The sequence below is a fragment of the Oenanthe melanoleuca genome, chromosome 1A (genome assembly GCF_029582105.1).
Source record: "Oenanthe melanoleuca isolate GR-GAL-2019-014 chromosome 1A, OMel1.0, whole genome shotgun sequence".
Lineage (NCBI taxonomy): Eukaryota > Metazoa > Chordata > Aves > Passeriformes > Muscicapidae > Oenanthe > Oenanthe melanoleuca.
In genome coordinates, this window is record NC_079334.1 from 38,703,626 (window position 1) to 38,719,763 (window position 16,138).

At 40.8% G+C, this 16,138-nt stretch overlaps 1 protein-coding gene across 4 annotated transcripts in view; it reads right to left on the bottom strand.

Moving 5' to 3' along the window:
* The window catches only part of TBC1D30 (TBC1 domain family member 30), a 52,335-nt gene that overhangs the window by 15,927 nt on the left and 20,270 nt on the right, over nucleotides 1-16,138 (bottom strand). For 2 of the 4 annotated variants that reach the window (XM_056481821.1, XM_056481822.1), the window contains exons 3-6: nucleotides 7,360-7,421; nucleotides 6,877-6,942; nucleotides 3,845-3,970; nucleotides 2,782-2,967 (exon numbers count right to left, since the gene is read on the bottom strand). In XM_056481821.1, coding sequence (XP_056337796.1) covers nucleotides 2,782-2,967; nucleotides 3,845-3,970; nucleotides 6,877-6,942; nucleotides 7,360-7,421 — 440 coding nt within the window. Of the gene's footprint in view, nucleotides 1-2,781; nucleotides 2,968-3,844; nucleotides 3,971-6,876; nucleotides 6,943-7,359; nucleotides 7,422-12,976; nucleotides 13,287-16,138 lie in introns of those variants that run through there. The other 2 variants (XM_056481824.1, XM_056481823.1) reach the window with 2 other exon arrangements.

Here is a 16,138-nt window from a genome sequence, read left to right on the forward strand (position 1 = left end):
AAACATTTTACTGTGATGTGTTACCATGTGCTGCACTCCATCTTGTCACTTTAAAAGGTGCTAAATTAAGCAGCGTGAGACATTTTAAGTAGACATCTGTTTCAAGTGAGGTAGCTCAACTACATGGATGGTAATGGATTAAATGGATACTGTCAAACTTTTGGGAATGAACAAATGCAACAAAAAAATATGCAGAAGCTGATGTTTATCACAGCCTAACAGAAGACACTGACCTTCACTTCAGGATCATTTATGATCTCTATGGTCCTCTGCCACCACACGCAGAGAGCCTGCATGCAGTCATCCCATCTGCATCTCATCTCCATCTCTCTCATATGAGCATCCTTATCATGTTTCATAAATACCTTAATTCTCAAGAAAAGCATTGCACCTTCATATACAGGAGACATTCCTCATTCCAATCCCTCTTTTTTCATAAGATGCCCACAGAAACAACTTCTCAGACACAGGACTACCAAGAGCACCATCGGACATAGCTCTACTGCTTTCTTTTCTTTCCTAGCTGCTGTGACCACATACTGTCATTTGTCCTTGGAATATTTCTTCAGCAATGGCAATCTTATGCTTCATGTTTTAAAGCATGTGGATCAGTAGCCAACACAGGCAAATCAACAGCTTCTACATGACAGCCTCGTATTTTCTCAGATGCATTACCTAACCTTTGCTGAATAGTGGGTCACCTCACTGTCTCGTAAAAATATGCTTTATTTTGTTCAGATATATTTCAACTAATGGAAGAGTCATTTAATATAGCAACATTAACGTACAACTATGCAATTTGTGTTTTCATTAATTCCTTATGACATAAGCTATAAACCCCCATGTAAAAGACACCCTTCTCTAAATAAAGGCCTTTGTTCCCTTCCCACTGAGTAGTATTACCTCACTGATGTCTGATACATAAGACCACAGAAAAGAACAGAAATCCTTCCCAACACTAAAGTTCATTCTGTTTCACCAACATGTGAATTGCTTGAGAAGACTTTTTTTAATAAGCACTTCATGTATTTACCAATTTGCAATAAATGCTTTCTTTGTAACACATCTCTATATATTAATTTTTATTATTTGATTCTTTAGCATTTCCACACACCAACATGCAAGAAAATTTTTTTTGATTTTCACTATCTATGAGACTTTCATAGTTACTACACATGTGAGTTGGGATTTTCTCACTTACCATAATTTCTGTAGGCTAACTTTGAGGTAACTCCAGGGATTTAACTTAATGCTTACCTTAACTAGTGAACGCTAAAGGATCACTGGCTGAGCATTCTCTGAAGGTACCATGCTGGGTCCTATGCTGTTAAAGCCCCTCAGCATCAGTAATACCTATTGTTTCCTAGCCCCTGGGAGATGCTTCCCAGACACAGAGCTTTTGTTTATAATGTCCTTGCCAGAAATGGGACTTGACTGGCAAGACTTGACAATGCCCTTGCTCCCTTAACTCCCAGACTCTACAATAACCCAATACAATTCCAATACAGACTCTACAACAACCTCTACCCCGCAACTACAGTCCTGAAGGCACCTTTACAGGCTTCTGTAGCTGTTCACTCATTGCTAATATCACATGCTAATACCAAATTCTTTTTTCTTCCCACCCACCCTGTTCCTTTCTCTGCCCTTCTCCTCTTCCCTCTGTCTTCTGGGAAAATTCCAACCCTGCAAAGTACACACACTAAGCTTGGAAAAGAAAAGACTTTATTTTCCATTCTTATTTTTTCTAGGTAGACCAGTTTGGTGCAAACAGCCTTCAGTGCTTTACCTCCCTGGGGCAGTCTGGCTCCATTCCATTGTTTTCTCCACACAAGGAGTCTGACACAACTCATAATAACAGAGAACACATAAGGATGCTTACAGTTCTTATTGTCAACTTGGACTTCTTAAACCTTGGGCAATTGTATTTCCTATGCTACCATGTTGTGTTTGGGGAGCTTCTGGACAGCAAGATCACAATAAAATATAATAAATTACAGTTAAAAATATCGAGGCAGCTATCTAGAATGAAGGATTAAATACCAGCTAGCTGGACTCTACTGCCACAAGCTTCATATTTTAGGAGCTCTGAGTGAATTAAAATATTTACCATATTTAAATCATTGTCTAAGGCAAAACAAACAGCTCAGTATCTGAAGAGTCACAGTCACCTTTTATTAATTAGGCCCCAACTGACATATATGAGCAAGTTTAATTAAGGAAATTGCAACAGATCTTGCCAAACCTTAAACCAGGTCCTGTAGTAAACTGTATTTCCATTTTCCAAGCTCTCTTTTATTTACAATAAAAACCATCTAAGAAAACAAAACACTGTAAGACTAATGTAGCCCAAAAATTAGCTTCAAAGTGACTTGCTTTTGTTTTGAATATTTAGTGTTTTAGCTTTGAAATGTGGTCAATTTATTAACTGCCTCACATGGAGCTGCCACATAAGATGCTGATAATGAAATTTTAATATTTCAGCTACCTATGGTGTTTGCAAGCAGATTTTGGATTATGGGATAAGATAACCTACAGTAAGTAGCAGTGGTCCCATTTATTTTTCTTCGAAAAAAAATTTAACAGTGATAACATTCAAACTATGCATTTTAGCTCAGACAGGATAACAAAATAAAAAATTCACTGATATAAATCAACTAAATCTTTTGAGTCCTGCTCTTTTAGGCTGTCTCAAAAATTTACGCATTGGTTTATTCTAAAGTTCTAAAATTAGTATAACTAAAAACAATCTTCAACGCTGAGAAAAAATATTTCACTCACTTTCAGGGCATCCCCTTCATTGCCCTCCATTACTTCCAGAATAAGTGCAGCTAGTATGTTAAATCCTTGACAGTAGCCAACAGACTTATTCCACCTGGCATAAGCCAGCAAAACACGTTTTAGTACCACTCGATCCTGCTCTGCCTCCTGGCCACAGTAAGAACTGCAGCCGGTTCGGTGAAGGTCCTTTAAAGGAAAAAGAAATAAAACAAAAATTACAAGACAAGCAGAGAAAAGATGTGTATTTTTTGTCCCCCATTAGTTCTCTTGCCTGTCCCAGTTTTCCTTCCACTTCCACCCTCCCAGTACATACTCCCAAAGTTGATGACATTTCTTTTTTAATCTGTTAAACCTTTAGCTTACCAAAAAGAAATAGTTCCAGCAAGGTTTTAAGTAAACAAGTCTCCTAAAAGATGTTCATAAGGGCATGGGCATTGCCACAGAAGATACTAACAGATCTCTGGGTTTCAAACAGGCAAGACATAATAGCTGCTTAACTGAACAAAAAAGAGCAACTGTTTTTATCAAAGTATTAAAGAACTAGTAGATAACATGCAAGCCAGGAACTGTGTCCTTGAAATTTAAGTGACTTATAAGTAAAAGGCAAAATGTACAAAATGGCTCACTGCTTTAAATATTAAACATTAATCAGCTGAGAAATACAAATAGACAAATGTGTTTCGCTCCTGTAAAACAACTGAAAAAATGCTCATTTGCTGTATTTTAAAACATGCTTTTACTTCCAGAAAACATTTGTATTTATTTACAGAAAAGGAAAAACTCATGCTCCTCTGTCTTCATTAAACTTCAGTACTTTTTCAAAATTAAAAAAAAAAAGTCAACGAAGGAGAAAAAACCCAGAAACAGCATTTTTTTCCCAGCTAACACTAACCAGACTAGTGCAAAAGGACCAAAGCAGCCAGAAAATAAAAAACTGTGGCGGGCCAAAGGAAATTAGGATACAGTTTTTGACCAAACAATTGGAGAGATGAAAATAAATGCAAATTCAAATGTCAACTTTTCATTAAAAAATTAGAAAAGAAATAACAAATTAGCTGGATACCTTTACTATCTGGATGCCCATAGAGTCATCATCAGGATTACTTCTTTCATTGAATGTGAAACGCATGGTTTTGTCCCAGTCAATGGCTATACTGTGTAAGTACTGATCAGCCAGGGTCAACCAAACCTAGAAATATATACAGCAAAATTAATTATTTCTCTGATAAAATATAAAGTTTTGATATATATTGTTTGATGAATCTTATCAGCTTCACCCATATGTAATCTGCTGTTAGACTTGAAACATGCAGGAGAGGATTTTAGCTATAACAATTTTTGCACAACTAAAATAACATTATTAAAACATGTTATGTTATTAAAATAACATAACAACAGAAAGGAAGGAAATGGTCAGCATTAAACATCCAGATCTGTGGACTGCTCACAAAGATGCAAGTCAGCTGTAAGTGAATTCACAGGGGCCCTCTAAGATGGAAACACAAAGTAAGAACCCTCTGTCAGTTCAGACCTTCTATCCTCACAACCAACAAAGAGTTTTATAAAAGAATAACACTGCTGCTGGCTTCCCTCAAATTCAACCATGGATACATCTCCTGTAAATTCCCAAAAGAAATCTAGCAGTGCTGGTACTTCTCTTTATCAGAAGTCTCTTCTGATGACTTTGCAGAACAAATAGCATCTAGTATTCACCATCTGGGATTGATCTGAAAGTATGACTTGGATCAGAACAACTTCTCTTTTAAGAGGGCTTCCAAAACTGTCAGTGCTACAGGGAGTTCTGCAACAAACATTTTCACTACTTTTAAAAGTCTAATAATTGCCAGAAACAGATTTATGCATGTGTATTCAAGACAAAGGCTGGACCTTTATGAAAGATTTGAAAACTTCCTGAACCATGAAAGGCACATGACAGATCATACAATGACAACAAGTAACAATAAAGGACATTTTTTTTCAGGAAATTGAAAGAAATCATGAAAGCTAACTGGTCAAGTTTTATATAAGCCACTAATTCACTCGAGTGAGAAAAGCAATTTAGACACTTCCCACAGATTTAAACACTTACATAGCTGCATGATGAAGGAATTTATAGAAAGCTCCCAGAATCTCATGTTTTCTGCATCTAAATGTCCCTTCCCACACTTTTGTGAAGTCACCCATGTGGAGGAATGCCACTGTTCTGCCTCCCAACAGCCTCAGCACTGCTGACATCCTAGTGATGTTGTTTGACTAGATTCTTTATCTCTGCCAGCCCCAGAAACTAAATGTCACATGCCACAACAACAATGCAGATGTCAACCTGCTCCTTTTGTTGATAGCAAAGAAGGCAATCAGCATGATTACACCACAAAATACTTCCTCTATTTTGGTATCTATCATAAAATCATTGTGAACCAGGGGAATGGCAGGAAAAAAGACAACATCTCTTTTCTTACCACTACTTCTTTGGTTAGCATCATGTGGTCACATGTGAGCAAACACAGAGATGGACACAGTGAAAAGGAACAACAGATCTGAGTTGGATGATGTGGCAGAGCATATGCAAACCTGCTGATTAAACAGAACTGGGAGGAGTGGATGATAAGCCCAAGGACACCTGGACAAGATGGAAAAATGGTCTGACAAGAACCTCATGAAGTCTCAACAAGGAGAAGTGCAAAATCCTGCCTCTGGGGAGAAACAATGCCAAGCATCAGTATATGCTGGGGACACCCAACTGCACAGCATCTCTCCTAAGAAGGAAAGCTGAGAGAGCTGGGACCATTCAGAATGGAGAAAAGGCAGCTACCAGTGTGCAAAAACACCTGAAAGGAGAGTGCAAGGAGGATGAAGCCAGGCTCCTCCCATCCACACCCAGTGACTGGACTGGAGATAATGGGCACAAACTGAAACACAGGAGGTTCTCCTCCAAGATCAAGGAATAGATTTTCACTGTGGGGGTGACTGAGCATTGATGCAGATTTCTCAGAGAGGTTATGAAATCTCTGTTCTTGGAGATATTTGAAAGTCACCAGGACACAGTCCTTGGCAACCAGCTGTAGGTGGCCCTGCTTGGGCAGAGGAATTGGACCAGATGACCTCCAGAGGTCCCATCCAAACTCAGCCCTTCTGTGATTCTGTGATCTCTGCCACTCATGTATGACAGAGAGACACTTTCTGGAGTGTGGGAAAAGAATACTTCAGGAAAGAAAAAAGGCTGTTAGATGGGTATAATGATTCACTGAAGTAGTAGATTAAAAATAAATTCATCGTGGTGTGAGGAAAGCAATGCCACTAAGTCCTCACTTCCTTCTCCCCTGATTTGTAAAGAGGTACAGTGCAGTTTGGAAAGGCAGCAAAAACAGGAAAAAGGAAATTAAGCTGATGCATCAGAAATACGTGAAACTACATATATTTTATAAATTTTCAAAAATATTATTTTTATTAAAACTGTGTTTTCAAAGCTGAGATTGTGTGACTCAGTTTTAAAGAAAAAATTAATATACAAGCCTCTTTTTATACTAGAGGACTTCAAACACTGAAGAATGCAAAAAAGTAAGTCTAGCAAAATCCCAATGGACCCTTTCCTACAACACTAACTCAGTGCAATTTCCCATTAATGGTGCACTCTGCCATTCCACATCACTCCTGACTGAACTTCCATAATTTTGGTAATCTGCCTTTTCCTTAACAACTGTTTCTATAAGCATTCTTGTCAGCATTAAGCATCTATCAACTTAAGTGTGACAGCCTACACTGCAGATATGTTCTCCTTTCACTTGTGGGAGCAATTTCACCAGTGCAGTTTCTTGAGGCTGACAGAATGAAGCAATAACATCTGCACCAGAATAAGTTACCTAAGCCTAAAGCAGAAAGAACCCAACTATTAAAAACACCATCTTTACCTGTCTCTTCAGCCTTTCCAGCTGCCCGTGTGAGATTGTCACTAAATAATGTAAACAAGGAAAAATCCAGTACAACTTAAAAGGTCTGAATATTTGTTATAAAACCCAACAGATAATATTGATGTAATTCACCTCTCCTGAGAAACCTACAGGCAGTATGGCCCACAAGGCACAGAGGTCTACCTACCTTTCTCCGCCACTCCTTTGGGATGCCTGTTGGCAGTCTGGCCACTGCTTTGAGTGCATCATGCCACTAAAAGCAAAAGCATCCAAAAATGTAAAATATTCATCATTAGTTTAATGCTACAGTATAGCAACATTTACTACCTTGCAGACATGCACATTCATTTCATTTTACTGCACACACTTCAGAGTTTAACTGCTTAATCCACTCACAGGGAAGATACAGATTAATTACCTGATGATTATCATGATAATTACCTGACAAAAGTATAATATTCTAGGACACAAGGATTTAGGAAATATCTGAGTAAACAATGAGAGCCTACTCCATTTTAAAAATACGAATGAAACAGCTCTTGATGCAATTGCAAATAATATGCTTTCATTTAATATTATGATGACAAATGCACTTCTGAAGTAGGGCAAGCATCTTGACTACAAAGAACCCACTCCTTCACAAACTCAAGAGAAAAATAAATCAAATTACCTGCTGAAAACCATTTTGACCTAATGATGGCTCAAGAGTGAATTTCAACTTCGTATCAACCCCTAGAAAGAAAAATAAAATTTAAAAAAAAAGTCATTATTTCATTTAGCTCAGAAGAAAAAATAAGCCAAAAAACTCCAAACACAAAAATCCCACAGTCAAAACAAGAACACAAAATTGTATCTTCCTCTTTTAACAACTACATTTCAACCTGTTTTGGTGAATTTTTTCTTCACAGTAAATTCAAGGACCATGTTAAGAAGCACATGGACAAAATGTTTTTAAAACATTTTGCAGTAACATGCTCTTTAATGATGTAGATTGGCACAATTCATTTCACTAATATTCATATAGATCACTATTCTACAAATTATACTAGTACACTGGAAACTCTCATGTGCATCCACAGAAAAATACATGTGCAGAGACAGTTTATGTCCATCAATGCCAGCTTCTTAACATTAAATCAGTCAAAATTAATTTATACATTTGGTGTGCTGAAGTTATTTTGCTGTTCAGAAAATATTCCTTTTAATAATTCCTCAGACCATAATGCACATTTGGTTAGTATTATTATCTAAGCTTAGATTTTATTTTGGCCATATGAGCAAACTATCTTACTTGTTATGAAGTAGGCCTACTAATTCTTCATACAATATTACATAAAATACCAGAATCTCAAGTGGATCAAAACGTGGCACTGGAGTATGCCAGAACATGATCAATAGTAAAATGTTTAATTTGCTTTCCATCCCACAGTTTTAATGTACAATTCCTTGGTCCTTCAAATGTCGCTGTCCAGAACTCAGGTGCTGAACACAGCATCAGATCACATCTCCTCCCTCCCATCTCCTGGCACAAAGAACGAAGCCCTCTTTTATTTTCCCTCCATAATTTAATGCAATGGTATTGTTCCATATTTACAGTCATGTTAGACATAGCTTCTTATCTTTCCAGAATATGAAGTCAAACATTTTAATATAGAAATAAATATATATAACGTTTACACACACACATACACACACACATACACACAGAAAACCCAAAGAGATGATAATCCTGCAAGGTTTCAAGTATGCAATATCCATGCTAATCAACTCACCAGTAATACCCTGCTCTTTGGAGGTGTAAACCTGCAAGTCTGACAGAAAACCCAACTGTAGTGGCATTTGCTGTTTATGGAATGTAAAATGCCTTTGAGCATTTGCATATTGACATGGTGGAAAGTAATTTTAAAGCCTTACTATCTGATAAATATATATTTAAAGACAAAACCTTCTTCTCCATGGCTTTTTTTTTTTCTTTGTTGGGGGTGAGTGAATAGAAACAACAACAAAAAAATTACACAAACTCTAGCACTATTTAGAATTTTAGCATTTTAGAATTGCAACACTGTGACCTGGAGATTCGTGCTTTAGTTTCCCTGCTTCAGCATGCTTGTCAGATCCAGAAAAATAAAGACTTCAATCCATAATCAATATGTCTTGAAAAAATATTGAAGGATTAATAGCTATTCCTGGAAGTAACTGTTTATTAGTATCCTCCCCATAGCACAATGGCACTCGGCAATGACTCCTAATAGATAAACCTTTCCATAATAATTCAAAGCAATGTAAAAATGCCAGTAACCTACTAAGATTAAATTGTATCACATTTGCTGAAATTGGAAAATGTGAACTTTATTCTCAAGCAAAAAAAAAGTAAGTACTGTAAAACTCTAATCATACAAAAATACATCATGACCAAGGACTCCTCCTGTTAAAGTAACAGATGCTGACACATTCCCTAACACTATCTTGTAGCAAAGAACCAACAGCCTTCCAAAATAACCATGTATTCATTTCCAACCCAGCAGCCAAATATTTATTACTTCACAGTTTTCTAAGACTTAAAAGATCCCGGTAACAACTTCTCTCTCTGTCTTAGAAGCTTCCTAAGAAAAACAAAAGCACATACTTCCAGGTCTTCAAAAGATAAAATACGGCAAGATAAAATCTCAGAGCAAGGCAAAATCCATCTGTAGTTACATGAACATCATGATCAAGGAGCTCACACTACAGTCAACGTACGTGTCCCCCCTGAGACTGAAATGAGACCCTTCAAATGAGACTGAAATGAGATCATCCATCTACAAAAGTTAATTAAATCACAGCAAACAATTAAGACAGGTGTGAAAATTACTGTAAATGAGAATTACATCACGCAGTAACATCAGACTATGCAGCACACACTCTTCAGTATAGTGAGGAACTGCTTGGTCAGGCCATGCATAACAACTTCTTGTACAAGCCACAGAATCTGTGTCCCTTTATTTGTTCTCCATTAGAAGTATTTTCCAAATCAAATTATATGACAGTTTTGTGGGAGGGGAGGGGAAGAACCATGGGGAATGAACCCCAGAGCATATACAACTTGTTCCTCATTTACATCCATTTTAAAGAATTTATATGTCCTAAAATCAAAAAATTATAACATTTCTTAATAAAAAATACAGAAAGTAGGCATGTAAAAAAAAAAAAAGCTGCAACCATACAGAGGAAGGTAACCAGAAAATTGGAAGTAACATCTCATTGCCCATTACTTATATTCTGGTAAGAATCATCTTACTACATGCTGTTTCTGCACTCTGCTCAAGGAATTTGTCCCTGAGCTTTAGAGGTTCAAGGAAACTAATGCCTATCCCTAATTCAACTTCTCTTGGTTTCCTAATCCTTCCTTTCTCCATCATTCCCCCTTTTTTATTCAGTTGTCTCCTCTCCATAAACTAACTTAGACTCCCCAATAGTTTCTTCCCCCACGTCAATACCCCACACCTACCACAGATCTGCATCCATTTTCACTGGATTTTCCCATTTCTGACAATCCTCCATCTTTGGGTCACATTCCTCTCCACTACATAAACACATGCTTTTTGCAAAAAAGACCCCTTCAGGCCTTAAGAGAACTTTTCTTCCCAGCTTCTCTGCAGGGACAGCCTGGCATAGATGCACAACACAAAGAGTAACAGTTCCTACTGTAAGTGTTGTCAGCACAAGTCAGCCCTTTCACATCAAATCAGCCAGGCTATAGTGTCATCTGACATATTAAATATCACTTCCAGTTCATATATTTTCAACTGATTCTTCATATCTGAAAAGCACATTAACTCATATCAGCAGGAATATGTTGGGAACACACTGGAATTATTAGCTCCAGGAATACGAGGACACACAAAGGTACATGCCTGACAACAAATTTCTGAAGGGTAGGGGAATGCCAAAATAAGCTCTGTTCAATGCCCTTCCAAGCCTGTCACCAGAAACCACTGCAGAAAAGTTATATAAAAAAAATTTAAAAATAGGAAAATATACCCCCCAAACCACAGTCCTGTAAGTTTTCCTGTGTAAAATACACAACTCCTGACAAGAAAAGGCTGTAAGAGGGAAGACTATATCCCTAGGATTCCCAAATCCTAGCAGACTTCCACTGCATAACCAAAATGTAGCACAGAACCACACAAAGAGCCACAAGAGGGGAGAAAAATATTGTCAGCCAAGTACCTGGGTGACAGAATCAAATTCCCAGTGCACCCTCAGCAACATTAAACAAAAGGATAGGACAAAATCTGCAATTTTTTCAGAAATATCAAACCAGGAGAAAGTGTAGGAAGCTTATGTGTTTTGATGCATGTTTGTTAGCTACAAAGACATAGCTTTAAGATTGCAAATGAGCACTATAGGTTCTCAGCTGTACTTCACAGCTGTTGAAACCTCTCCCACAGAATGCAAATAAATATTTTATCAAAAATAAACAAGGAAAAAGGCCTAAAGCAGCTTTGTGTGCAGTGGGAGTCCATACTCGAAAAAAAAAGAAGTGTCAGTGTAAACTATCACATTATGCTGCCTGCTGTTTCAAAAAGATTCTTAGCCTTGAAATCTATCTCTAGAAGTAGTATTCTGAGTAACTCTGTATGAAACTGCTAGTATCAGGAGCCAGAGCCCACTGGGATGTATCAAAGCACATCTAAAATCTCCATTCCAGAAAAAACTTCTCAGTACAGACAGCTAATATAGACACTAAGTAAATCTGAAGAATATTTCATCCAGCATATTTTTAAAGGGATCAGCAGTCCTATGCCCTCTACTCCATGAAAACATATATCCTGAACCAGGTTATTGTCTTTACCTACACATGAACAATATGAAAAACCCCAAACCAGTGGGATTTTTAGGATTATAGCGTTCATAGTTACACCTCCAATCACATCAGCTGCTCTTTGTGTGAGTGTAAATACAGGAGTGTCATTATCCAGATAACGTCATTACCTGGGACAATAGCAGACTACTGTTGGAGCAGGGGTCTTTGAGAATTACAAGTCAGGAAATCTCCTTGAAAACAGCAACACCAAAAATCTGTACCAAAATGTACCCGACCCCTAACTAATAACAGCTTCTGAAACTCATCTCAAACACAGAGGCAGTGAGCATTGTGTACATAGTGTGTACATTGTACATAGTACAATGGGAAACTAATCCTTATTTATTTTCCTGTATTGCTCTATGTTTCAGTGAATCTCCAGCTTGCATGCTTTGTAAATGCCCAGAATTAGGCAACAGATCAACAGCGTTTTAGCTATAAGTGACGGTTTTAAGATGGTAAACTGAATTTAAATCTCTAGATATTTCATTTTTAAAAAATCCAAAATTTTGATGGCAGGCAACTAGAACCTAGCATTCAGTCACGATCACCCATCTGTGCTTCTGTTGAGAGCCCACCTCCCCGGAGTAAACACACGGTTTTCTGACCACCCAATTCTTAAAAGATTTTGATACCGAAGCAGGATCTAGAAAACATAGCTGCGGAGCTGATGCCGTCCCCTTGGAATAGGCATGGTTGCAAATTTAGACAACACCCGACCGCAGACAAAGGCTGGGCGGGAGGAGGGGTCTCCGGCAGGTCAGGAGTTAGCAGGTTTATCAGGAAAGGTCTGGGGGCTGCGAGCAGACTTCAGGAAGAGACTGGCAGAAAGCTGAGTCGCCGAGCCCGGGGGAGAGGAGACGGAGGGAGAAAGGCAGCAGGGAGAGACGACACAAAAGCGCTGCGAGGCGGCGACGCCGGGCAGGAGGAGCGAGGAAAGGACCGGGAGATCTGGAGAGCGGAGCCGGGATCTGCGGGCCGGGCGGGCACGGGCAGGAGGAGTCCCCGGGGCAGGGGCAGCGCTGCCTCCCCGCAGGGCCCCGGCCTCCGCCGGGCCCGGCCCCGCTCCCCGCTCCCCGCCGGGGCCGCCCCGCTCCCGCCGCGCTGCCTCCGCCGCTCCCCAGCCCGGGGCCACCGCAGGCCCCGCCGCTGCCCGCTCCAGGCCGGCCCGGCCCGGGAGCCCCGCGCTCCGGACACGCCGCCGGCCCCAGGCCGCCACCGCGGCTCCCCAGCCGGCCGGGCCCCGCCGGCGCTGCCGCATCTGCCTCGGGCCGAGGCCGCCCCGGGCACTGCCCCCCGCCCCGCCGCCCCTACCCGCGGCCCTCATCGCCCGCCGGCCGCCTCCTCCTCTCCGAGCCGGCCCCGAGGCCCCGGCGCTCCGCCCGCCCCGCTAAGCCGCTTACGGGCGGCAGCCGCCGCCTCGCCCGGCCGGCGCGGGTACCTGGCTCCAAGGTGCACAGCAGGCGCGGCGCGGTCCGGGAGATGCAGCTGCGCTTCTTGAGCACATTGCTGAGGATGGTGCCCACGCCGCCGCCCGAGCTCTGCCGCTTCAGGCATCGCCCCCCGCGCCGCAACGAGCCCGTGAGCCTGTCCTGCCGCATGGTGCCCGGGGCTCGCCCTAGGGCGGCGGGCTGCGGGGCATGGCGTGCGGGGACCCGCACTGCAGACAGCCGAGCCCGAGTGCCGGAGACAACAGGGAGGACAAGGAGAGGAGAAAGACAAAAAGGGGAAAGGAAAAAAAAAATCTGTTCCCGCCCACAATCCTAGCATCACTGCCTGAATAAACCAGCAGCCTCTCCTCCTCCTCCTCCAGCACCACCTGGAATGCAGCGGGCGAGGGGAGCAGCAGCTCTGGTTAGAAATAAAGGGAGCCCGGCGGTAGTGGTAGGGCTCAGCTGTGCCTCAGGGCTTCAGCACACTGCACAGCCCCCGGGCTACACCGGACACCACGGGCGATGCGGACACGCTCGCCTGACGCCTGTTAACAGGCGGCAACACTGACATTTCTGCAGAGAATGAAACGAGCTAAAAAGCCGCCAAAGAGTCTTCTAACGTGGTACTCGGGCCTACAGCTGGACATAGATAGCCCTTGCTGCCCCTTTCAAAGAGGTGTCCTCGGAAGGAGTCCCCCACGCACTACCAGCCACGGAGCAGGGGGGAGAGCGAAGAGTTCAACAGCAGGTCAGTGCTGAGCAGCAGAGCAGGCTGGGGTCCTGCTCAGCAACAGCCCCAGCAGCAGCGCAGTTTCTGTTTCTCACTCTCCAGCAAAGAGACCCTGAACATCCTCAGCTAAAATAACAGCCTGTTCTGTGAATCTACATTGCAGCTGCACTAACAAGTAACACAACATGCACTAAATAGTTAAAAGAAGCTATTCAAAAGCACTTTATTAGATGCGTTTTCCAGTGCTTTTTGGCCTAAGAGCATCTTAAAAGGGTTTCAGAGATCCTCAAACTAGTGGCTTGATTGACAAGAAGGAAAAGCATTTGAAATAATGATAGCTTCTATAACCTAAACCACTAAGCGTTTCTGTGGAAGGAGAGAATGTTTATCACACCACATTAGTCAGGCTCAAAGGCCAAAGACCAGAAGTCTCAGTCTACTTGCCAGTAACTGTAGCTTTGAAACATTTTGCTCCTTTATTAAAAAGATGCATTTCTGAGTCACATTATGAAGAGAGAAAACTGGCAACAGATAAGCAGCAAAGACAATCATATAAAAGATACAAAATATAAAACAGAATCAAGCCTTTTTTTAAAATAAATTATAACTATCTTTAGAAATAAATGTTAAGCTTTCAGAGAAGTGTGATTTTGATCATGCCTCTTTAAATATCTGCTTGAGTTTTGGAGAAAAGTCACTACATTTGAGCTGTTAACTTGCACTCTGAATAGATAATTAAGTCTGTGTGTTGGTGGTTCTTTTTTTAACAAAGGTGACACTTCCCTGCTGATGTAGATGATGCAAATCACTTTATTTCAGTGCCAGCTGGAGATGATGATTTAGTGGTTAAAGCATCAAATTTGAAATCAATTAGTCTCCCTAGGTGTACAGATTGTACCAATGGGACAATAAGAGCAACATTTAAATACAGAAATAGCATATTATCTCTGTAATATTATTCTCCTCTTGCCTGAGCACCTTTTGCAAATAGCACCACATCGTTCTTGGATCATTTCAAAACTGACTAATCCAATACCACATGCTGTTGCCCAGAGTCTCAGAAGCCATAACCAAAGTTTCAGAAACCACTCATTATCCAGACAGTGAGAATCAGTCATTGCACTAAACTGTGTTACCTACAATTTTTAAACAACTAGAAATCAGGTCTAATAAAGACATCAATTTAACTGATGAAGATAACCAGCTCTCAAAATGAGAATTTGGTATCCCCATTATTGCTATTTCTCCTCTTTGTCACCTTGTCTCTACAAGAAAACTGGAAGCCATCAGGACAATCATACTGTGACTGGGCACACAGATACTTCCAAGCATACCATTAAGGAGCTTTCCCGCATGCCAGCCAATTAATACAATGTTATTCTGAAGGAAAAAATGCAAAATCGAACTTCAGGAGACAAAATGAAGAAGCCAAGCCATACTAATAGGCTTGATGACTCACTGGATCATTAGTACAAATGGATTTTAGATGCAGGGATAAGCCTCCCATTAAGCATACATATACATATCTTAAGGGCTAGCACCTAGCTTCTAGAAAAGTGGATGGCACTGGGTTTAATCACTGATCAGGCAAAGCCTCTAATCTGCCTGTGGCAAGACGTGTCGACCCTCATGAATCTAGTTTGATCCACCAGTGCATGGAAGTCTGGTCATGTCCACAAGCCCTCATCTGCATTTACTGACAAGACAGATGACATTCAGAAAGGATTTTGAGGGGGAAAAAAAATCAAAACGTTTGGCTAGGCAAGATATTTCAACTTCAGTATTTTGTAATAATCAACATGAGACTTTGCTTTTATTCCTCCCTCTCTAGTTCATGTACTCCCTCCCACACAACAGAGTCACTTACTGAAAAACCTTACATCCTTATTTGGTACCTCCTTACAATCTCACCACCATCTGCTACACATGCCATTTTAAGGCCAGAGAACTTCTTAAGAATGATGTGTATTCTTGTTCCTTTGTTACAATGAACCTTAGGATGGTCACTCCCAAGATCAACGCCAGGTTTTGACCAAATTTACCTTAAACGCCTCCATTCTTTAGCCCACTTCTGCCTGCACTGGAACAATGAGGTAAAACACAGGCTGCCAGAAAGGGACAATGAACACCAACAGGTGGGGCAGTGACAGGAACAGCAGCAGAAATGGGACCACAGAACAATCTCACTTTTAAAGAATCTATTTGTTTGCATAGAACCTTAACTGCCCAAGCCCAGGATTGCTAGAAGGCACAATTCACCACTTCTTTTCTGATGTGTGCTAAGAAAACTGAATGTAATTAAAAGACTAAAAATGGTAAGATATCTTCAGCTGGGTCAATGCATTTCATGATCTCCACATCCTCCTTATTTCACAGAAAATTGTAGAGACCTCCCTTGATTCTGATTTGCATCCCAACATCTCAGTAAAACAGTAAAAGT